The sequence below is a fragment of the Carettochelys insculpta genome, chromosome 4 (assembly GCF_033958435.1).
Source record: "Carettochelys insculpta isolate YL-2023 chromosome 4, ASM3395843v1, whole genome shotgun sequence".
Classification (NCBI taxonomy): domain Eukaryota; kingdom Metazoa; phylum Chordata; order Testudines; family Carettochelyidae; genus Carettochelys; species Carettochelys insculpta.
This window is the reverse complement of record NC_134140.1, coordinates 102,743,306-102,767,539: the sequence shown is the minus strand read 5'-3', so window position 1 is coordinate 102,767,539 and position 24,234 is coordinate 102,743,306. Positions and strand designations below refer to the sequence as shown.

General features: G+C 40.0%; 1 protein-coding gene and 1 long non-coding RNA gene across 3 annotated transcripts in view; one reads left to right on the top strand and one right to left on the bottom strand.

Moving 5' to 3' along the window:
* Positions 1-24,234, bottom strand: part of LOC142012701 (uncharacterized) — a 65,703-nt gene that overhangs the window by 28,217 nt on the left and 13,252 nt on the right. The window contains exon 2 of the long non-coding RNA XR_012645428.1: positions 11,679-11,773. This is a non-coding gene — a long non-coding RNA (uncharacterized LOC142012701). The remainder of the gene's footprint in view (positions 1-11,678; positions 11,774-24,234) is intronic.
* On the top strand, positions 691-22,685 carry MYOZ2 (myozenin 2). Of its 2 annotated transcripts, XM_074993397.1 has the most exons (6): positions 691-849; positions 1,438-1,541; positions 7,350-7,519; positions 13,059-13,188; positions 15,519-15,702; positions 22,254-22,685. In XM_074993397.1, exons 2-6 carry the CDS (start codon positions 1,466-1,468, stop codon positions 22,483-22,485), a joined length of 792 nt encoding a protein of 263 aa, XP_074849498.1. In that variant the 5' UTR covers positions 691-849; positions 1,438-1,465; the 3' UTR covers positions 22,486-22,685. The 2 variants fall into 2 exon arrangements, with proteins under 2 accessions (XP_074849498.1, XP_074849499.1); XM_074993398.1 differs by lacking the exon at positions 1,438-1,541 and having other exon boundaries at positions 696-849.

Sequence of the window (24,234 nt, the reverse complement as noted above, 5' to 3'; positions counted from 1 at the left end):
GATTGTAGGACAAAGAGAAGGAGGAACACCACCCCACAATGTTTTCTTTGCAGGTTGACAAAGTAGCTAATGTTCTGAGATACCTGTGATCCTACATAAAGCAAGTTTCTAGGAGAAAGGGATACAGTACTTGGGTATTAATGGATTCTAAATTATTGCAGTTTTTTTAATCAAATTTTAAAAATCATTGAAACAAATTATTGTACTATTTCTCAAGAAAAACTGTAGCCTATGATAAAAGTATTGCCGTAACACAAATAGCACTGCAAGTTTCTGATTTCTTTTTAAGAGTAGGCTTTGTACATCAGCCGTCTGCCACTAACTTTAGTCATCAGATAATATAAAGGCACGGTTTTATCTTTCACTGAAGGATTAGACTATTCCATTCCCATCAATTAAATACATGGATGAGGAAGACTATAATCACCTTATTTTTAAATGTCTTTCCCCTGGTTATGACATGGAGATTCTTTATCTTCAAGGTGATGATGGGACAATGTGAACAAGTATAAAGAGAGCATTCCATGAAATCTCCCAATAAGCTCTGGAAGAGATACACACTCTTTGTGGTGGGTACAGCAGAATCCATTCTGTTCTCTTCTTTCGCCAGGAAGATATGACTAGCTGAAGTGTTTAGTTCTATATATAGCTGGTTGATGTCAGCTGGATGCCAGTCTCTTTGGAGAGGCTCAGCCCCCAGTTTGTCTCTGTGCTAGGTACCATGCAGACCCAACCAGAAGGATAGAAACCATCCAGGACCAGGCAGATCATCCCCATTCATAAACTACAGATACTTCACCAAAAGGGGTTGGGATTGCTTTTTTCTGCACAACAAATCCTAACTATAGGGTAAGTGTACTGTTTCTTGAAATATTTTGACATTGTTTGTCCTACAATATCTTGCATACAAGACATTTAAGTAACACCTGATCTCAGGGATAAAATAAGATGCATTTTTCTTCTAGTAGAGAATCCACTTACTTTGCTTAAAGATGCTTTAGCAAGCTCATCAACTGTCTTGCTGTCACTTTAAGCAGTTTGCCAGAACTTACCTGTTTTTGAGACTGTAGATAAAGAATTAACAAAATACAGCATTGGAAATTGATCACATATTTGCATTTTTAAACATAGTGTATGAAAATGAGAAGGCCCAGACCACTGCCACAGCCCTGGCTACACAGTTTGCGTAGCCAAATGACAGCATGTCACTCAGGACTTCTTTTCCTTGAGTGGGAAAACATGTCTCTGATCAGATGTTTGTAAGGAATGATTGCCAGTGTCTTTGGCATTATTAAGAAAGCATCTTAGCCAACTGAGGGAAAGGTATATTCACCAGTCATCCCAAAGACAATGTTAGAAATAAGTCAACTGGATTCTGCACACCAGCTCAACAATGTAAAAATATGTTTTGGGTTTTTTCGTTTGTTTTTTTTTAAGTGAGGAAAACCCCACCAGACAAATCACAATGTTATCACATTCTGCCCTGGTCAAAGAGAGGAAACAACAAGCAGCAGACATTATGAAGGAAATCCACAGAAATGGTATGAAACTAAAACCAGTTACTGTATGTCCAATGTACCTCTAGCTCTTCCGAACATTTCCTTTTAATCTCACAGTCTAACTCTCTTATGGTTCTGTCTCTGGGTATTCTGCCATAAATAATCCTCTGAGGGTATCATGCTGCCTATGGTAACTAATCCTTTTGTAGTTGACTCTTTTCATTTGAAAGCTATTTTCAGATGAACAACTGTTGGGAAGGAATGAAGTAATCTAACAGCTGATGTACATTCTACTTGGATAACCTTTCAGAATATTAATTTGGGGCTAATATGACTGGATTCCATTTTACAAGACTGTTCATGTATGAATCACGATTATCTGTGTATATTTTCTCTTGTTTTCCATTTATTTTAATATGGTCAATCAAAAGTATTTGTATCAATTTATGATTCTCCTTTTTTCTCCCCTCAAAGCTAGCTACAGGAATTAATAAACCTCACTAGCCCTTGCCTGTTCTCTCCAATATATAGTCATTGGCTGCTCTCTTAAGCAACAACTCAACATTTCTGTTGCCATTTCAAGGGAAATGGAAACAGCCATGAAAATCTTGGCTTGATTTTCAGAAGTGGGTATTTAACATTATCCTTCTAAGGTGAACCTTTCAAAGGGTTTTGCGATTTAGGAACACATACCCCATTGACTTTCCATTGAGACTGTGTAGCTAACTCAGATGCTTTAGAAAATCCCACTCACAGAACATTGTTTAGATGCCTAAATAAGTGGCATCATTTTCAAAATCAATGAGCACCTAGCAGTCCCCCTTGAAGTCTATGGAAATCATTTAACAGTCAGCACTTTTGAAAATCAGGTCATTTGTTTCAAGAGACTGGGCACAAAATGCTGTTGCATCTGACTCTATTTAGCATCCATACAACTTGAACTGAATTCTGACATTTTTGAGATTCAAAGAAGTGTTGATGACATATTTTACTCACTTTGGCACATCCTGTTTTCAGCTTGGAATGTGAACGGAAAGACCAAAACACTACAAATAACTGCCCTTTCGGTGTCTTTGGCTCAGCACTAGAAATTTTGTCGCACTAGAAATCATGTGAAGTCTTCCCTCATGAGATTTCCATGCTCATATCCAAATCACTGAAGTATAGAAAGCCTTGGAGAAGCAATGAAACTATGGGATGTGTCTAACCTTTTGAGACTCACAGGTCAACACATCAAATTAATTCAAACTTTTAAATCCTGGACATTTTCTAGACCTCTGGAGAAAATTGGGTTTGAATGTGGATTTTAAATCCTCAAGTTCAGATCCACATGTTTGTGCTGACCCTTTAAAAAGATTGGATCTGGGATTTTGATTTGGCCATTGTTTTTCTCTCTAACTGTTGGCCTGAAAAATTTAACCTGAGATCTCAAAAGTTGATCTGTTTTCATTTTGGCTTTTGTATCATAACCACTAGTAATGATTCTGCAATTTAGCTCGCAATTCAATAGTCTGCTTGAATCACAAAGGAATCCCACTCATTCTCCAAGGCCTTGGCTACACTACCCCCACTTTCAGAAGGAGCATGTAAATTATGGACATTTGAAAATGCAAATGAGGCCCCGATATGAATATTCAGTACCTCCTTTGCATAATGGCACCCACCCAGCCCATCAAAAGTGCGTATTACAAGCTAAAAATGGCCATGTAGCCAGAGTTCCTTCAAAAGGGTGCTCCAATTTCAAAAGCACTCTTCTTCCCTTTTTTCTGGCCTCATTTGCATTTTCAAACCGCCATAATTTACATGCCTCTTCCAAAGGGGGCGGGGTAGTACAGCCATGGCCCAAAAGCTGCTTCAGCTCTTTATTGTTAACTAGTGTAAAAACAGTAAAATTGTATTTGATTGAGTATAGAAAGTAGTTATAGCTTGCAGTAGTATACATGAAGCAGGTCTGTTGCAGAAAGGGGACCTATTTTCATCCAACCACTTTTCAATAACACTGTAAAATAAGTACTGAGACTCAAACTCTTTGTAAACTGACTCATACCAAGAGACTTACAATTCCCAATACAATGCAAAGCCTGTTAGCTCCCCATCATTGTTTCAAATCTGGCCCAGGTTGTCAGAGACTGAAGGTTGTTACTGTTTACCAGTTCTTTAGTGGGTTAGTAAAATTGGTTTTGATTATTATTCCTGTGACTATTACACAAGGTCGTTGTGTGAAAAACGCTACAAATGTAGAAACTAAAAGGCGTCTTTTTTGTTCTCTCAAGAGAGTTTCTAGTATTGACGGGCAAATGGATCTATTGTTCAACTTTTCTGACCTAAGGGCACCATTTTAGGAGGGCAGGGCAGGGGAGGCAGGGAAGGCGTAGCCCTGTGTGCTGGGACACTGCTTGCTCTTCTTCCTGTTCCTCTATCAAGGAGTGAGAGGAAAGCACACGGCTTGCGTGCATGCCTCTCACTCCTCTGAGGGGAGGGGAAAGAGAAGTAATTCATGCAAGCCATGTACTATCCCTTTATTCAGGGGAACGAGAAGAACAAGCAGCATCCCCATACGCAGGGCTGCTGCCTTCCCAAAAAATGGTGCCCTTGTTCTGGCCTCAGCAGTTACGTTTGGAAGGCCATTGGCAGAATGGTGGAGAAAGACTTGCATTATTCTCGCTTTTGTTAAATTTATTTTATAGAGGACTTAATTTTCTGGGGCCAGCAATCTTTTCCCTTCACAAACTCTTGTTTCACTGTACAAGGCTTAAATGAAAGTAGAAAACTGTTTCAAAATGTTTTTAAGAACAGGCTACCGTCTAATTTCCTTTAAAAATATTAAAAAAAATTCTTGGGTCATTCTCTCTCTTTTTTTTTTTTTTAAATAATATTTTTTGGTAAAAGAAGCCCTTAATATTTGTTAATTACTCCTTGCTCATATTTACATCTAGTTTCCAGTTCTGTATAATATTTTAATGCATGTCAGCAGCTACACATCTAACTACTTTTGTGGAGGTTTATATATTCTTACTTCTGTTTATATGACAAACATATATTATCTAGTATCCATGATTAAAATGTATAATCTACAACAAGATATTTAGAAGACTTTAAAGTAGAGGATTAAAAGAGATTGGGGTGGATGATGGAGGAAATATATAAATCATATTTAAAATGAAAGCTGTCGTGATTTTAAGGGGCAGCTTGGACTTGGCAGGAACAGAGAATGAACTGAATTTTAACTTTTGCATTTGGAGCCGATACTTTTATTTTCCTCCAAATGCCAGTTTTTTTCTTATTATTACTCTCATTGCACTGACACCCAAGCAATCTTTATGCACATTATTAAACCAGGCAGCCGATTAGATTTTAATGTGCAGAAGACTGAAGTAAAATCTCACACTTTCATTTCTGAGAAGCTGCCTAGCTACACAACAAAACACACCATTAGTTACATAAATGAGAAGTCTGCATCTAGATCAAGGACAGTATATGTCTGAAGGAACAGCCAAATACATGGAATTTAGTATTCACTATGGAGCAGATGATTGACAAAGACTGAGGAGTGGCTGAATTGAATTCTCATCACCCTGTTCCCCCAAAATTTCAATAGGGGCTGAGTTCTAGGCAGTGGAGCAAAAAAAATATGAGTGAAAGGAGCTTTGCTTTACATGAAAACATGGGTGGATTAAGAGGTGAAACTGTCAGCTCCAACCACTCAGGATGCATGCTGAAATATACCTGAGATTTGGATGTGGAGGGATGTGGAGGGAGTTTAAAAAGAAGTTAGGAATCAATATTTTTGTGGCTATGTAGCTCATAACTAGTGCACTCTAACTCTATCATGATGCCTATAAATCACAATTACCTGGCGTAGGTTAGGCAGTGGGCAAGCTGAGACATCTTTCATACTGAACTCTCTTAGTTTTATTGTTCTCTTAAATAACAGGAGGGTATTAGGGTTCTTGCTCATGTTGTTTTCAATGCAGAAGTGCATGCTCCTGTTCCTGGCATTATCCATAGCTGGTTTGATCCTGCTCCAGTTGAAGTCAACTGCAAAAACTGGATGACATCAGTAGGAGCAGAACTGAACCAACCCAGATGCAACTCCTGTGCCTACAAACTTCTCTCTGTGTGAGTTAAAGGGAAATCCAGATTCTCAGTAGCCTGGGATAAATATTTAATGTGCCTGTGTCATTTAAAAGAGATTTATATTTGCAAGAACATCCATAATTTGCTTTTTAGATTTGCTAAGCTTCCAGTAGATATTACACAATGAATTAAAAAAGAATACTATAGAAACTCTGAAAACAAATATTAACATCTCCATTTTTGTAGTTCTTAATATAAAATGTTACCATAACTATTCACTGCTCCCCTACTGTAATCTGTAGTGCAAAATTAACTTTTGTTCTTCTGTGTGGAAGAAGTGAAGTATGGTTTCCTATATATAATTTGATTTTAATTCATTCTACTATATTACACCCTAACTGAACCTGAACTATTCCATAGTTCATAAAATCAGTTAAAGTATTAGTGCTTGTTTGAAGCACATACCAAAATGTCACTTTGAATAAACAGACCAAAGATTCATATTAAAGCCTCAATTTTGCATAGCATGATGTTATCTCACATCTTATCCTGAGGCTTATAAACTCCCACAGACGCTAATTCAATTACTGAAGTAATTGTAAATGACAAAGTTGGAGAAGATGCTTAACAATGTTATTTTTACTGGGTGATCTAATCATGGCCACATCTGACAAGGACAACTTCCCAGCTCTGGAAGAAAGCAAACTATTTTGTTAAATTCTAAGTGTTGAAGTTATTGTGTTTTAAATAATAAGCAAGAGCTTTAAAATTGAGGACGCTAGATCAGAGAGTTCTTTCAATCAGCATCTGCATACTCAGTACCTCTAGTATCCCAATTTCCAGAATTGAATGCCAGTTCTCTGCCCACAGTTTTACTCATCCGCCTCCGCCACTCCACAGGCATGTATATTCATTATCAAAGTGCCCCAGGGATAACATATAATGTCATGGAAGTGATCTCTTCCCCAGACAGGGGCCTAAGTAACCCTCACAGCAGTCATTAGATTTCCAGCACTTGTTAAATCTTTTCAAAAGAGTTGCTTGTAAGCTCCCTATTAACGAGAATTGTTAAACAATGGCACCATGGGAAGAAAAAAAAAACCCAGATACTTATTCAGTAGGAATCACATAAAAAGAAGATGAGATGTTGGAAGCATATTTTAATTCATTAAGTCTTTTGTTTTCATAAACGGGACCTTTATTCTGACATTCTCTAAATAAAACTATTAATTAGTGGCTCAGATAATACAAATCTGAATGTGAGTGAATCAGTGATACAAAAACTATTGTAAGCAATCAGAAATAGGAAGATACATGTAAAATATGCTGAGGAGTTCTTTATCTTCAGTCCTTACAATTCTGATTTATTAAGGGTCCAAGACTGAACTGCTGACGTCAAGGAAAGTTTTGGCACTGACTTTGGTGAAAGTATGATTTTACTGACCAATAGTAAATTATATTGTGAGATACCAAAGGCCTGATTCTCAGAAGAACTGAGCAGCTACGACTCTTACCAGAAGTAAAAGGGAGCTGTGGGTACTGTGGACGCTTGTAAACCAGGTTGTAAGTGGGTTAGAAGCTTGTTCCAGGCTATGGCATACTTCATAACTCCCTGAAAAAGTGACTGATTTCACTAATAAAGGCTATGTGTTATCGGGGAACTGGGATGCATTTCTTGCTGGACTACAGATCTAGAGAATATAATACTAAGCATTACTTAGCAACATGGAGAAGAATATCCCATAAGGTATATGCTTGGCTATTATGTTACAGAGTCAGATGGCCTAGACCTTGGAAAGAAAATCAGCATCCCCCAAGACATCATGGTGGAGGAACTATCAGTACTCAGCAACAGAGGTGCAAGGCTATTTAAGATGCGTCAAAGGAGATCTGACAAGTACACTTATGAAAACTATCATTATTTAGCAAATAAGCAAAGGAATGTGAGTATTTTGCATTACAAGTTTCTAAATTCAGTACACGGAGACCAGCATGGGCTTAACTATGATTTGCATGGTACTGAGGGCAAGAATTATCCATAGCTTTAGAAAAATGTGAAATGAACCATGAGCTGGAACAAGACCAGCGTGAAGCACAAAGTGAACTGTGTCATTTTGAGGTCTTCAAAAACAAGCCACAAAGGCTCAGATCTGGGGTCTATGCATAGGTAAGATGACCATACGTCCTGTATTTGGCAGGATGGTCCTGTATTTGGGATGCCAAAAAGGCATCCCTATTTATTTTTTAAAAGGGACTAACTGTTCCCTTTTTGGCCCCACCTCCCACTGCTGACCTTTTCTGACAGCAGCTGCACAGCTGCTGGACGGAGAGCTCATAGGTCACTTCCTGGAGCCTGTGGGGAGCGTGGGCAGCTGCTGCATCCCTGCTGCTTTTCTAGGGCTCCCAGGGAGGGGTGGCTGCTACTGCTTCCCTGAGGCTCAGGAAGCGCTGGGGGCTGCCACTTCCCCAAGGCTCCTGGAGAGCACTGGCATCTGCCACTTCCAGGGAGTGCCAGGGGCCGCCGCTTCCCCAGAACTCGGGGAAGGCCTGCAGCTGCTGCATCCTCTCCGGCTCCCTGGAGCTTGGTGGAGCCAGGAGAAGCTGTCTCTCCCCCCATATCTCCCAGTCCTGTATTTGGCACAGGAAGTTATGGTCACCCTATCCTTAGGTCCCTCAGAATGGGACAGCCAGGCTCCAGGGCCTCAGGTTGAAAGGATTCACATCTAAATCTGACTCAGGTCAGTAGTGACCAAAAGTCATTATCATGTGACAGCTGACTGGTGATTTAGGAATGGTGAAATAATTAGTTTGTTAATAACAGCAGAAAGCTTTGAAGGTGTAAAGTTATCTATAAATAGCAAGTATTAATGACATTATTAGTCTTAAAAATAGGTTGGTGGTCTTATTCCAGTTCATAATCAGTAACATTACCAGTGCAATTGTCACTCATAGATATCCTTTCTGGCACTCTTAGAAAAGAAGTAAAGGGCCTATGGAGACAGAACTGTCCCTCAGGAATAGCACTGAGACATATTGGCAGGGCAGTGGAAATTGCTGAGTGGAAATCAGACACTCCTATTTTCTAATACTGGGTCTGACATTCATTCCTTCTGTGGCCTCGGGTAATGCACCTAATCTCTTTGCCTTGTTTTCTGAAATTGTAGAAACAGCAATAATTACATTTACAGATTTACCTCACTCTCAGTTGTGTTGTGAAATTTTATCAGGGCTCTATCCTGCAAGATGTCAGTTCCAATCTAGGAAAACACTTAAACACATTCTTAAATCTAAGTGAGCAGCCCCAATGACTTCCATACTAGCTCAGGCCCTCAAAGCACTAAATTCTGTGTCTCAATTCCATGCATATTTGCCCAATGAGTGCAGTTATGAAGACATGTAACAGCGGAGCAGAATTTCTCACAGCATCTTTAAACTGCTTTGAAGATGAAGAGAACTGTATCACTATACATGAATATAATTATTATTAATTTACCTAGCAGACATTTATTCTTCATCATCATCAACAACCAGGGGCTCAGCACCCGCTGATGTCCAATGCCTCCCTCATTATTTCCTTCCATCTTTCCCTGTACAATGCAAAGTGGCTCAGTTTCTATAGACTAGCTCCGCACCAATCTACCCATTCTCTGTAGGGTCTGCCTCTCCTATTCGAAATGTCCATTATGCTGAATTATTGCTAAACAACAATTCCTATCCCCCCAAAAATTTTAAAGTTACAAACGTATTTCAGATGGTGGTGCTAATGCTTTAGGGGCCAGTCCATCTGCTAATGAATCAAGACTTCCACTGACTTCAGTTGGATCCAAGTCTTATGCATTATATATATGCTATTGGCTTATTATAGTATAATATTTTTATTGGCATGAGTAGGAGAGGAGCAGCGCATTACTCAGGAGTGGCAAAGCACCAATTATCAAGGAAAATGCTATATTGCACTACAACATTACGTATTTTGTTCTGAGAAAATATTTCACCAACTCTTGTGCAGGTGCAAACATGGGGCTAGGGAAGAAGAGTTGGGTACTATACTTAAGTCAGGTTGGTTAAGTAATTATGAACTGATCTGAAAGTTACAGAACTATTAGTCCTAATAATTCGCCAGAAAAAAATGCAATATAACAACTTTATCATCTGCCGGATTCTAGGAAGCTTTTGGTCCTGTTCATAATGAGGACCTGTTGGTAGCAGACTAGTAGAAGAGCCTTTCCTACTCTCCACTCCCTACACTAATCGTAATACTGAGGAAGGTCATGGCAATAAAATAATTTAAGGTTATATTAATAAACAGGAGTTGAAATCTTCAGTATAGTCCCTGAACTACTCAATAACTTGTCTTGTTAGCTATTCAAGGAAGAACTCTTATCTCTGTGATCTGTTACCATTCAGACGCTCCTGTTTTTTCAGCTCAGTAATGGATTTTGCCCAGAGATGAGAACATCTCTGTCCCAACATCCTGTCATAGACAAAATGATAGATTTTATACTTGTTTTCGTGATGAGTGCAATGAAAACAGCTGGTCATTGGAGCTTTAGATTTTCATTAACTCAGCAAATACAGGACACCAGCCTCCAGAGATGGGGGCAAGGCTGCTGTTGCATGTCAAGACTCCTTGGTAATGGGGATTTCTGCTCCAGGGATGGGGGCTCTGCAGCCTCCTATGGGGAGGCACCATGGATGAAGGGGAGTGGAGAATGGGAGCTTCAGAACCCCGTTTGGGGTGGGGGGCGTTCCAAAGCCTCCCAACTGGGGAGGTGGGCTAGGAATGAAGGAAGAGCTGCCTCCCTGAGTGAGGTGTGGGAGGCCAGGAACAAGGCAGCCGACCTGTGGAGGGGCTCCTTAGCAGTGGGAGCTGCTGCCCCCAAGCATAGGGCAGCAGAGAACGAGGCAGCCGCCGCATTGCGGAGTTTGTCAGCAGTGGGGGCTGCCAGTGTGGGTGCCAGGGAATGTGGCAGCTGCCCCACAGAGCTCCCCTGAAGCAGAAGCTGCTGACACAAGGTGCAGAGCTCTGGGGAACAGAACAGCCACCCAGTGGAGATGCTCCCTGGCAGGAGAGGCTGCCTCATCCAGACACAGAGTGCCAGGGAACAGGAGCCCTGCATACTATGGGACAATTTGTCTATTTTCTTAAAAATGTCAGGACACCTGTGAGACAGCTTAAATACAGGACTGTCCCAGGAAAAATGGGACATATGGGCTACGTCTACACATGAAGCCAACATCGAAATAGGCTATTTCGATGAATAACGTCTACACGTCCTCCAGGGCTGGCAACGTCGATGTTCAACTTCGACGTTGCGCGGCACCACATCGAAATAGGCGCTGCGAGGGTACGTCTACACGCCAAAGTAGCACACATCAAAATAAGGGTGCCAGGCACAGCTGCAGACAGGGTCACAGGGCGGACTCAACAGCAAGCTGCTCCCTTAAAGGGCCCCTCCCAGACACAGTTGCACTAAACAACACAAGATCCACAGAGCCGACAACTGGTTGCAGACCCTGTGCCTGCAGCATTGATCCCCAGCTGCCGCAGCAGCAGCCAGAAGCCCTGGGCTAAGGGCTGCTGCCCACGGTGACCACAGAGCCCAGCAGGGGCTGGAGAGAGAGCATCTCTCAACCCCCCAGCTGATGGCTGCCATGGAGGACCCGGCAATTTCGACGTTGCGGGACGCGGATCGTCTTCACGGTCCCTACTTCGAGGTTGAACGTCGAAGTAGGGCGCTATTCCGATCCCCTCATGAGGTTAGCGACTTCGACGTCTTGCCGCCTAACGTCGAAGTTAACTTCGAAATAGCGCCCGACGCATGTAGCCACGACGGGTGCTATTTCGAAGTTAGTGCCGCTACTTCGAAGTAGCGTGCACGTGTAGACACAGCTATGGGCACTCCATCAGGGCCAGATTCACCAGTACACTCTGGCTGATTTGCACTACTCCAGAGCAAAGCAGCCATAAAACCAATTGGCCAGTTCTTCAGGAAATATGAGCCAGCAGCCCTCCCCTCCTGTCACAGCTGTATTAATTTTCCCTTATGCAACAGGTAACTAGCTATGCAGGCAAAGTCTGACACTAGCCTCACAACTCACCTGGGATCTCTGAAGCCAATTCCTTGTTCTGCTCTCTTTGGTGTTCCTCACAAATGCAAGATGAGCTCCAGCCATTTAGTATTCACACACAGAGCCTGGGGGAGGGGAGCAAATGATGCCTTTTTAGTTTCTGCTGCCCGCCGTTATATGTTTGGCCAGTGCTTATGTTGCCTTGATCTACTCTGTGTCCTATGGAGATATGATTTTGCCTGATAAGATTAAAATGATCTTTCCAATATGGAGCATTCTAAAACACAGTGAGTGACCTGATCAAAAATATTTCCTTTGTTTCAAGTTAAAGAAAAGTATTTGATTGTTTTTATTCTATGTTAAGGAAATCCCACTCCAAAACACTCTGTAGTTAAGTTCCTTTTAGACTTTGTCATTGCGAAAATAAGTTACTGATGGTGGATTTTTTTTTAAGCCAGCCTCTGATTCTGTATTTAAAAGAAACAATGACTAAGGCTTTGGATGTTTCCTTAGAACTAATGACCAGACGAGAGGTGGGGATAACTCCAGAACTAATGACCAGACGAGAGGTGGGGATAACTCCAAACTATCAAAAATCCCTAAGAGGGATTTTTTGCACTGAAGTGGCTGTGACTACTGTGGGGGGAGGGACGGGGGAAACAAACCACAAAGAAGTATCGATTTTGTGTGTGGCTGATGCATTTTCAATTGGCATACAAAAAGCATCTATTAGGGAATCAGTGGCTTTTACACAAACCTACCAGGTTGCTTGAAAGCTAGGATAGGAAGGATGATCTACAGCAGTATTTCTCCTTGGGTGGGGTCATGACTGCTACAGAAAGAGAAGCCTCATAAAAAAATTTGAGGGCAGGGGTCCTAAGGTACTGAACTATGTTCTGCACTCCAAAGCAAAAAAAAACAAAAAAACCTTACTCCTCCACACTCCCCAATACCCACACCCTTCAAAGGCTAGAGTTCTCTAAAAAGTCAGCGTCTTAAAAGACAGGCACACCTGAATTATATAGACATACCCATTGTTGTCACTGATACATTTTTAATCTTATTTATGTTTATAATACATATAAAATCTTATTTAATCTTATTTTATAATACATATTATTTTTATAATGTGAGGGCTTTCACAAACATACTTGTCTCTGAATAAGAGGTCCCAATGTGAAAAAGCTGAAATACACTGATCTAGTAGATAAGGTCCTGGACTAGGAGATGGGTTCAGTTCTCAGCTCAACATACACTTCCTGCGTGACTTTGGGCAAATCACTCACTTTCTCTCATACCTCAAGTTTTCCATCTGTAATATGACAATACTACTTCCTTACTTCAGAGGATCACATAACATCTCTTTATATGAAAGTGTTACCAATAGTATTTGTTTCTATTCTGATGCAGCGCAGTGAACCTATGCAGAGTATTAAAATGGAAACTAGCAGTGGTGAAGTTGGCCAACAGCATGCACCAATGACACCCCCTAATACACCTGACCCACGGAGCCCACCAAATCCTGAAAGCATTGCACCAGGTAAAGTACAAACTACTGCACGCTGAGAACTCAGCTTATATCACAGCCCAGAAAACAGCAGCACATTTTGACATGATCATTAATGGAATACTTATTAGGGATCAGCAAATTGATTGAAATGAGAGAATTTATATGACTCCATCTCAAAAGCTAACGAGAGTGCTTAGCTTGCTTCAGTGTGTGTTATAAAAATTTTCATACACCTCTCCAGTGTCTCATTTCACACACAAGTGGAAATACCTAGATACATCAAGAGAAGCTAGTCTCATGGCTATCAGTACGTTAATTAATGTCATGAAACACTAGAAATCCCATGTGATGTTTAGTTTTATTAATTTTCCCTCCTGATCACCAGCCAAAATTATATTTGATAACATTGCATAAACATCTAGGGCCATATCATCAGACCCTAAATCTGCATAAACCCCTTGATCTCATCCTGCCAATATTGACTGTTTATTGGCCAACTTTTCAACGATCTGAGATTCAGCATTACTAATTTTATTACAGCCTCTAAATATGAATCTGAAGTCACTGCAGATTCTGACTGAGCCCTTTATGTGGAGAGTTTGTCTCTCTTGCTGCAGAGATATTTTTCTATTTTAAAGACCTTGGTTGCAAGGACCCTGTTTTCTTTATTTAAAGCCCAAAGCTACGTGTAACCCTTATCTTTTAAAGCTTAGAGCTGGCCAACTAATTTGTGACAATTTATTCAGTGAATATAGCTCTTTTACTTGGTCATGAATATTGATAAGCAGGCTGTGGTTTTTACAATTATCCTTTGTTCAGCATTATTCAGAGCATGCATGTTTTGAGTTGACTTTTTTCCAGCCAACACAAACTGGATCGATGCCACTCGATCAGTGATTGCTAAAAGTACTAGGAGCTTTAGTACACTGTGTGTCCACGAGCCAAATACAGTGTGAATGGGTGCAATCTCTGTTTCCAAAGTTGAGTGGTCATAGATGAACTCTGTGTCTGCAGAAAATATTTGCCTGAACTCATTTTCTTTCTGAGTAGAAAACAAAATATTTTTACACTGAAATGGAAAAATAAAACAGAGCATTAGAAATGCAGTGAGGTAAAAAGTTAGGAATAATTTTCCCTCTTCTTCCAAGAAACAGTTTGGTCCAGATCTTAAAACAACCCCTTGCCGTTTGTAGTACGGTCAACTATATGTTAAGGGCTAGATTCTGCCACCCTTCCTTCTGTTTTCTAGCATCTTACTATTGAAGTGATCCCACTAAAGTCCATGGAGCTGCCTGGCTGTGTCTACACTATCCTCCTTCTTCGAGGGGGACATGGTAATCAACCTGATCAGAGAATACTAATGAAGTGCTGCAATGAATATGCAGCACTTCATTAGGCTAATTCTCCCCATGGCAACTTTGAAGTTACAAACTTCAAAGTGCAGGCATGCTGTGTAGACGCAGGCACTTCAAATTTTGGGGAGTAAGGGCACTTTGAAGTTGCATGGGTACTTCAAAGTGTCCACGGCTACACAGCAGGCCAGCACTTCAAAGTTTGCAACTCCAAAGTTCCTGCAGGGAGAATTAGCCTAATGAAGTGTTACATATTCATTGTAGCACATCAGGTTGATTACCATGCCCTGTTTGAAGAAGTGGGCAAGTGTTGACCTAGCCCTTGTGTAGTAAAGTACTGGTTACCAGGAGTAAGTATGTCAGACTCTATCCTTTACTGGTGAGGGAGAGAATGGTTCCGATTCTTCACTTGCTCCCATGGCGCAAGAAAATGGAAAACCAGGCATACAGACTGGATTTTCAGAAGTGAAAGTCCTACTGAAAGACAATGGGACTTGTGCTCCTAACTCCTTTTAAAGCTTTTAAAGCGTCTCCCCCAGCAAAAAACAAAAACAAACAAAAAAAAACCCCTAGCCTACAGACAGAAGTGAATTGTTTTAACTAAAGGTTTGATTTTAAACTCATGTTTAGCTGAACCAGTGCAAAAGGTTGTGTGGACACTCATACTTTAGTTTAAGCCATCTTAAATCAATAAGAAACAGTTTTAAGTTAAACCAAAATAAACCCTTCTTAAACCTAAATTAAGAACATCTACAAAGCCTTTTGCACTGGTTTAACTAAACTGGTACAAATCCCCTATGGTTGCTTCTTATTTGTATGTAGTCTTGGGCAAGTAACTCAATCCCCTCTATTGTTCAGCTTACATATCTATAAAATGGGTACAGAATAATTCCTATCTACTAGCTAGGATGGTAGTGAAAAGTAACTAATGTGTAATTGCTGCTTGAGATACTTAGGTGAATGTAATGCACAATTATAATTATTTGTCCTTGATTTATTTCCATGAAGGATATTCGGGACCACTAAAAGAAATTCCTCCTGAGAGGTTCAACACTACTTCTGTGCCCAAATATTATCAGTCCCCCTGGATAGAAGCCATCAGCAATGACCCAGAGCTGTTGGAGGCTCTATATCCTAAACTGTTTAAGCCTGAAGCAAAGCCACAGCTGCCTGACTACAGGAGCTTTAACAGGTAATCTGGGGAAGAGGGTGGTGAATTTTAGGTAGAAATAATCTACTACACATAGGTATTTTTACCAAACTATAGGGAAAGAAACTAGTTCATATGCATGCATGAATGCATACACACACACAGCCACCCCACATGCCTCCCAGCATTAAAGTGGAAATCACAGTTAGTCTAAATCTAAAGAATGGATTCTAAAATAACCTCTAGCATAAACAGCACAAGAGGAAGGTCACGGTAGGAGACTGAGAAATAATTAAATAAAAAACGAAAAGTAAGAATGAAGTATCCAATGAAATGATGAACATGAATAGCTGCTGGAGCTAGGGATGCTGAGGGTGTTTTTGCATTCCTGTCCCCTGGCTTGGAGCGGATTCTGTCACACATTGGGTTTACAGTTTGGTTCAATGGATTTCAACACTGCCACTATACAGATTGTTCCAGCACTCTGACTTGATGGAATAAATAGGCTATAGTAAAGGCACGATCCCAAATTTATTAGCTCTTTCCAATGACTTCAGTGGACCCTGGATCAGGCCCTAAGCGATCACGGTGCAAAGGAGAGTTCTGAGCAGAGTCTGGCTTGGAAGCTCCATAACAGAAACAAGCAATTTTTGTTTCTGAATGTTACAGGCCACAGTCAACAGGTTCACATTTTTGGCTCTGATCCAGCAAAGAGCTGAGTGCCCTCAACTTTCACTCTAAGCTGAGAATGCTTAGCCCTCACAGTGGCTATTCAACTACCTGAAACATTAGACTGTTCAGTCATATTTAACAAGCTGCTGCAATCTTTGTTCACATCTTGAAATAAGAGATTTCAGTTTTAAGGCTGCAAAATAGAGTAACAAAAATAAAAACTAGGCACCAAATACAAGAGACTGTGTGAAGCCAGCAAGGAGCTGAATTAAAAGTTATTTGCACAGTAGCTTGCAGGCTGTGGTTTTCATCAGAACCTCTTGTTATGTTGACATTGGTTGGAGCTTGGGACTATTTTGGGAGCTTTAAATACATCAAGACTGTGCCTCCCACTTTTGTTTATATTGTGCACAAGATCTGCTTTTATTAAAGTCACAACCTGTTTTTTCTTAAACGGCTCTTGTTTAGCTCCAGCTGACTAAGCCAAGCCAAAACTCCAAAAATAACAAACAAACAAACCCAGCTGTGTGGCAATCTACTGCCACAGAAAATGGCAGATACTGGCAATGTAAATCTGTAGGAAATTGCCCAAAGCAACAACTCCATTCAGGAGCATGGTGACAAGCAGGAAGACCTAAATTAAGGTGGTGAAGAGGGGAAATGTGGCTATCGTATCAACATACTGCACAGCCTTCCCTCAATCTGCTCCAAAGCTATGCTTATTGCCAGATGAGCAGAGTTGTAGCTGTCCACCAGGAGGAAGAGCTGGAAACCTGTGTGCCATTTTGATCTCAAAAATAGATGTGACAGACACTGAATGGAGAGTTCATGTGCCCACAACTACTGCTATGGGAGCAAGAGCAGCAGAGTTTAGTTACTATAGTTGCTAGTACTACAGAAAACCTGATAGGCACTTACGGAGAGCAACTGAGTTGGACATCCTACTACAGCTGGGAACTAGGAGTGGCACTAAAGCAGCATTGACATAGACAGGTGTTCTGAGGTCTGGTTGATATCTAGTGGTGTCTTCTGTAGATTTGCAGCCTCCTCAGGGGCTGTGTCTACACTGAGCCCCAGTGCCAACAGTTTGATGAGAATAAGCAGTCTCAAAAATGGAAAAGGGTGGCTCATATGCATATTCATATAGCCCAGTGCATATTCAAAAAGGTAATGTGGATTTTTGTGGCAGAAATCAAGCAGTGTAAATTTAGCTCCATCAGTAAAAACCTCCTTTGTCAGCACTCCCCTATGCCTGATTTTTTAAATAAGACTCAGGCACATAACTTTAAATCATAACTATTTTAGAGGTGTATTGAAGTGAGAAAAGAATTCAGAACTTTTTTTTTGTGAGAAAAAGTGTACCATTTACCTCTTCCATGTCAATGGAAGTTTAATCATTGATTCTAATGGGAGCAGGACCACTTCTCAAGAATTAATACAGCCAATGGCCCAATTTGTGGTTGGGTTTACACAACAGGAATTTTGTATCATCAGTAAATCTACCAGGGAGGAGGCTGTGGCAGCAAAAAGCAGCTGTAGTTTCCTTTCTGCTAAGGGCTTATAGCTAGCCAATGTAGCCTGAAATATATGTGGTATGGAGTTGAGTGTATGTTCAGCATTATCGAAGGTTACATTAAGCAGACTCTGCTGGTAAGGATCTTGTAATGCTCCTGGTAAAAATTAGAGGTGGCTTACTCTGTCATTAAAATGGAAAGGAGAAAACCACTTGCTTTCCTTTAGAGTTGATTCTCCAGTGTCATGGCATCCAACACTCTCTGAAGCAACAGCCACTACAGTGGCTACTGCTATAGCAAACTAGCCACATTATTCTGAAAATATATTTATTATTCAAGCAATTAGCCACACTCAACTGGCCAAATAGCCACCTGAGACTAGTGGCTAGCATGCTGGATACCATGGCCCCAGTGGGACACAAAGAAAATGAGCTGGCACAAAGGTAAAAATGACAGCCTGGAAGAATCTATCCAAGAATCTGTATGGAAAAGCCAGCGAGAATTATTTTTGCTAATTAATTTACTTAACCCCTTCCTTCTATGCTGTTGCCAATGGGGAAAAAAATGTCAACAGTAAAATTATAGGTTGCAAGTGAAAGACTGAACCATGCCTGCATCTGACAACAAGCAGGTTTGACTGGTTCTTCCTCTCCAACTAGATCACATCTTAGGTAGGCCTCTCCCTTCCCAATCTACTGCTTCCCAAACACTAAAGAATCCAGTCTATCTGGCTAGTTCCTTGTTTTATTGACTTACAAATGCTGGATCTGATCTTGCAAAACTCCAAATGTCTGCCGCAAGTGTCAAGTGCCATCACCTTGCAGAAGGCAGGCAGCGTCTTGGCAATGCAGACAGTGTTTCCCAAAGAATGTACTAGGCAAGATAAGCGCAAAACAGAGGAAGTGTTTAACACACAAGCAGACAGCAGCAAACATAATTTAGTGCTATGATTTACTTATTTTTGTGACTGGCTTTAATTAGGAGGGAAATGGTTAAATTAGAAGGAAAGTAAAGGCAGCGGGGCATGGAAAGGAAGGAGGTGAGGGGCATGCACAGGGACCATGAGAAGAAGGAATGAAACTGAGGTGAAGACGCTGAGGAAGGAGAAGGTTGGAGGAACAGCCAATCAGTACATGGAAAAAGTAGTATAGTGGAAACTTTGGACATTGTAGAGGCATTGCTGAAGTTTCCTGTTTCGGCTGCTTCTTCAGCTGATGGTCTGCATAAAGGAGAGTACAGTATGGCCCTGCTCAGGGGTGGCTCTCCATGGTTCCTCTCTGCATTTTTTATCTTGAGGCATTCTGGTAGGGGAGTGGACATGACCAGAGTCCTACTTTCTCCACCGTAGGAGTGTCAGCGGCAGGTCTCCACTGCACAGGGAGGTTCAGCAAATGTTATTCAGATTGGGAAGAAGTCTGGGCAAATAGAGAATTGTTTTACTGCTTTAGTTATGTAACTGTAACTGACGATAAGCCAGCTTAGTTTAAAATATTCCATCTCCATCTGATAATGTCCAAAAATTCAGATAAAAAGCCTTTCCTTTTTAGGGACAATTTAATCATGATTTTAAAAATTTATAAAAAAAATAAATGTGTACATATATAGCACAGGCCAAAAATACAGATATGTGCCATGATGTTTTTAAATCATGCATTAACGTTTTAGGAATATCTAAAGTGAGTATTAACTGCCCCCTAAACTTCCTGGTACCACTGCCTGGAACCAGCGTTTTCTCCTCCTGTAATATGTAATGACCATTTGGAATTTTTTAAGCACAGTTTTTGGATTATGAATGAGAACTCAGATTATTTGCTAAATTTCCAAACAATGGAGGACATTACACTACTGTGTTATCATAAAGGCTATTGCTCACATGAAAATATACTTATGCCATGAAGGACAAACTAATATTTATTAGCTGATCACTCTACTCTCCTTTATGCAGATAATCATGTATTTCTGTGTAGCACACAGGTACTTGTTAATGCATAATCCAATGTGGCCTGCTTTTTATATAGCAGTAGTTCATTTCTGTAAGTTCAAAGCATGGTGAATTTTCAGAGAACACACACCTTTTAATGTGTTATCTATACCTAGATGGCCTACATATATATAGGATATTAAAAGGAAGCAATTATTTCATGAAATGGCAAAGCACAAATGCAAAATTAATACTGTTTTTCCTTTTGTTAATTTACAAATCCAAAACCATTAAAGATTACAGAAACACGGCTATGAGAACATACATCTTAATTGGAGCAGCAATTAAAATGATCATTTTTTTCAATATCGTGTTAGTCAAAGTACTCAAGCTGTGCTATGATTATAATTAGTTTTAATTTGTGAAGTACAGTATAGACTGTCATGTGTAACCTGGAAGAAAATTTCCACACTGGTGTTGACAGTCAATGTATGTGAAGAATGCCTGTTGATTTCAAAGAGAATCTGGTGCATGGAGTGGTTGCTGCTATAAGATCTGGTCCTTTATGTATCAAGATATATTTTTTCAGCCTGACCAAAAAAATACCCTCCATTTCCACAGAGTGCGGGTTACCAGAACCTTTCACAAGGCTCTTGCTATCATGCCTGGATCAATTTTTGGAAGTAGAGGTGGCTATGTTGTGATGTGCATAATTGCGAAATGTCAGTAAGCAATTTCTATGCACCACAAAGTGCAGTCTAGTCTCCATCTTTCCCTTTTTTTGTTGAACCTTGCGATTTGCTCAGCTGGAACAAGCTAAAACAAAACCCATTCTAACCTGCTAACGTACCTGTAAAATCTTCAATTGTTCTCTCTTGTTTTCTGCTTGTGTTCAGTTATTTGTTTTGGTCTGTAATGGAGGACCAGGACACCCCACCACTTCCCCAGGAATTCTAGAAAAAACTATTACATTATTCTGTATCACATATAGAAAACCAAGGGGCACAACTGACAGCTCTGTTTTCAGGTGGAGTTCACTTGGGTGTGTCACTATTTATGTGGTTTTGTGGCAAGCAAGAACCAAGGTCCAGTTAACAAATCATAATTGCTTTTTTTACTGGACATAAACCTGGATATATATCCCAAGAAAGCTACTTGATTGACCAAAAGGCATGGCTACATTTGGCATAATTTATTTCCATTGGGACATGTTTGTTTACACCTGGGGATCGGAACACCTACAGGAAAACACTCTTCTGAGGAGTCTGCCATACAAAAGAATCATATTGTGTATGGAAATATTGCTTTAAAATATTTTCAAATTCATGTATCTGTGTATGCTTGCTAAGTGTCACCAGCAAGTCACCTCAGGAACATTTATCTTTAAATAACATGAAAGATAGGCAGCAGTTAATGGGCTAGGTTCAGTCTGAGTTTCTGTTAAGTTTCCACCATGTGAAACCTAGGCAGGACCTTGTGGCACAAAGTCTGCTTCGGATAGTCGGTATCAATTGCAACTTTTTCTCCTCACCAATTTAACTAAGTCTATTTCTAAACCAATTTAGTTGGAGCTGTACAACTCTTGTTATTAGATAAGGTCAAACATTGTTAACCAGCTGACTTCAGCCTCATTACCACTGTGTATAGTAGTGTGAGATCAGAATCTGACTATTAATGCTTTAACGCATATTCTTGAGGTCTGTCATGCACATTGACAAGTAGAACATGGTCCTTAGTATGTCTAGAAGACAAACATTTTCTGACTCAAAATAGGAGGGGAAGAGACTGGAGCACATACAAGAATTATTGTTCACAATGTAACTCCAGTGACTAAATTAGAAGTCATCAGGTATTTTGTTATAACTGCAATCATTATAATGTTATATGTTACATGGTCAATTTTTCCACCCTAATACTGAGTGACTATGAATAGGAGAGAAGCTAAGAATGTATCTAAAGAGAGATAGCCATATTAGTCTGTATCTTCACAAACCAAAAAACAACCAACTTAATAGATACTTGCAGTAAGTAATTTTCTTCCCCCCTCCCTCCCCTCCTTCTGTCCTACGTAGCTGAGTTGTTAGTTTTCATTTCATTCTTTCCTCATCTTTCTGATAAAAGTGAATGGGCACAATGAGAATTTATCAGAATTTTCCATATCTGAAGAAGTGCGTCTGTCCCACAAAAGCTCATCACCTAATAAATTATTTTGTTAGTCTTTAAAGTGCTACAGGACTGCTTTTTTGCCATGTATCTAAAGGAGAACACACACAGTAACTGAAGAAAGTTTGCCAGAAAAATTTTCACATATTACTTCTCCAAAAGTTTTTCAACAGATCTCAGAAAGCTAGGAATCTGGAAAAAAAAAGTAATGAAAAAGAACAAACCAAATTAAAACAAAACCACATAACTTTTTCAGCTCCTGCAGGAAAAGAAAAGTATTGTTAAAATCACATTTCACTTTTATTTTTTCCTACCATCTACAGAGTTGCCACTCCATTTGGTGGTTTTGAGAGAGCATCAAAGTTGGTTAAATTCAAGGTACCAGATTTTAATCTACTGCTGCTAAATGATCCTAGGTTCATGATCCTCGCTAACCCTCTTTCTACAAGGAGGTCCTTCAACAGGACTCCTAAGGGATGGACGTCTGAGAATATTCCCATAGTGTTCATCCAGCCTTCGGATTCCAATACTGTTCCAGAAACGGATGACCTGTGAAAGAGAAGCTATGGTTGTATATTTGATACAAAATTCTGAAAGCTGACCATAAAAATCAGCATGTTATTATTTTGACTTTAATAGATGCTACTTGCCACAACCTCCTGCTGAGTCTAATAGCTTCTGAAATAGTATCTCTTTTCACGAGTTTAATTTCATCTACAAACTTAATATAAATAAAATAATTTGGCAACTATTAACTGAAGCATCTTACTTTTGTCTTCACATTTTACTTTTTTCACTTGTATTCTTTAATGAGAACTAGATGTTTCAAAACTTTCCGCTGCCACATTAAGAGCAGTTGTGATGAAGAAAAAATGACTCTGACATCATGGCATTTCATGTCTAGTCTAGTCCTATCAGATCCTCTCAATATCATGGCAGTACTACTAGGATGTGGAATAAACCTGCCTACTTATCCTGGGATTTGGAAATGAAGTTTGGGCTCCAATTTTGCCCCCTCTATGGTTAAAGCCAGTTTTGCTATTGGTTTCAGTGAGAGCAGGCTTATCACTGGTTAATTTACAATCTTCACAAGACAGACCTCAGGGCTGACCCAACTGTTTTTCTGAAGAAACCCTCCCCTCTATCGCCACAGGAAAACAAATCCCACATTTCATTGATTCCATGGGGCCCTGTCCTTTATTATGCTTGTTCCTGTTTGCCATTCCCTGCTTAAATAGAAATAAACAGCATTTCCACTATAGAAAGAACAGACCTCTTCCTATGGGGAAACCTTTTCTCTGTGCTGTCTCCAACTTTCTGCAGCATCTTTCTTGTCCCTCCCCACCTCACTCTCATCAGAAGGGGTTTTAGAGGTTATCAGAAGTCTTTATTCAGGCTCTGGTATCTCTTAACTAGCCTGAGGTAACTTCTTTAGCTTACAGGAACAAAGGGCTTAACCATTCTAAGGCTGATATTCTTGCCTTCACTACATGTGGCCCTGCAGCTGTCTGGTCCAACTTGTTACAGCAGTCATTGTTTTAATATTACGGATTTGTTTTTAATGTTGTTTATCTTAGATCTCTGTTAGATCTACAGGTCAAGCCCAGTCTGATGTTTTCAGCTATGTTGGCGTTATCCCCATCCAAATTTAATAATCAGAACATACAGGAAAGGATGTCTGTAAAACCACATATACATGAGTCAGTAATGGGTAAATTAATGTTGCCCAAACTTAAAAAAAGTTTTTTGTATGTTGTGTAGTAGTAAGTCCCAATGTATTAGGAAAAGGAACAGCTGGGCTGAAAAGAAGTTGATATGATTGAGATATGTACACAAAGCAGATTAAGTACGAAGGTGCCATTTTTACAGTATCAAATTAGAATTGCATTTTAATAACTAATTTTTATTAAGTTTATCTTTTGTTTGAGAAGGATATAACACTGGCATGATATATTTTTAAATACACACTCTGGTGACTTTGAATTTTGGCTCTAAAAGCTGTTTTTTAACGTGTGCTGAATCCATACTTAACAACATGCAACAACCATGAACTTTTTGATAAAAAAATATAAAGGTTCACATCTCTATTTTTCTTGGGAAATGAGCAGGTGTGTATAAAGTTTAACAAGATCCACACCTATATGCAACCCTAAACTTCAGATCACGATTAAGCCCACCTTAGCCTGTGGCCATTGCTACATTAGAGAGCTTACACTAGTGCAGCTGAACCAATGCTGCTCTTCTGCTGGAAATCCTGCATTCTCACTGCTCTAAGCCAAGAAGAGAGAGCTCTTCCTTTCATTT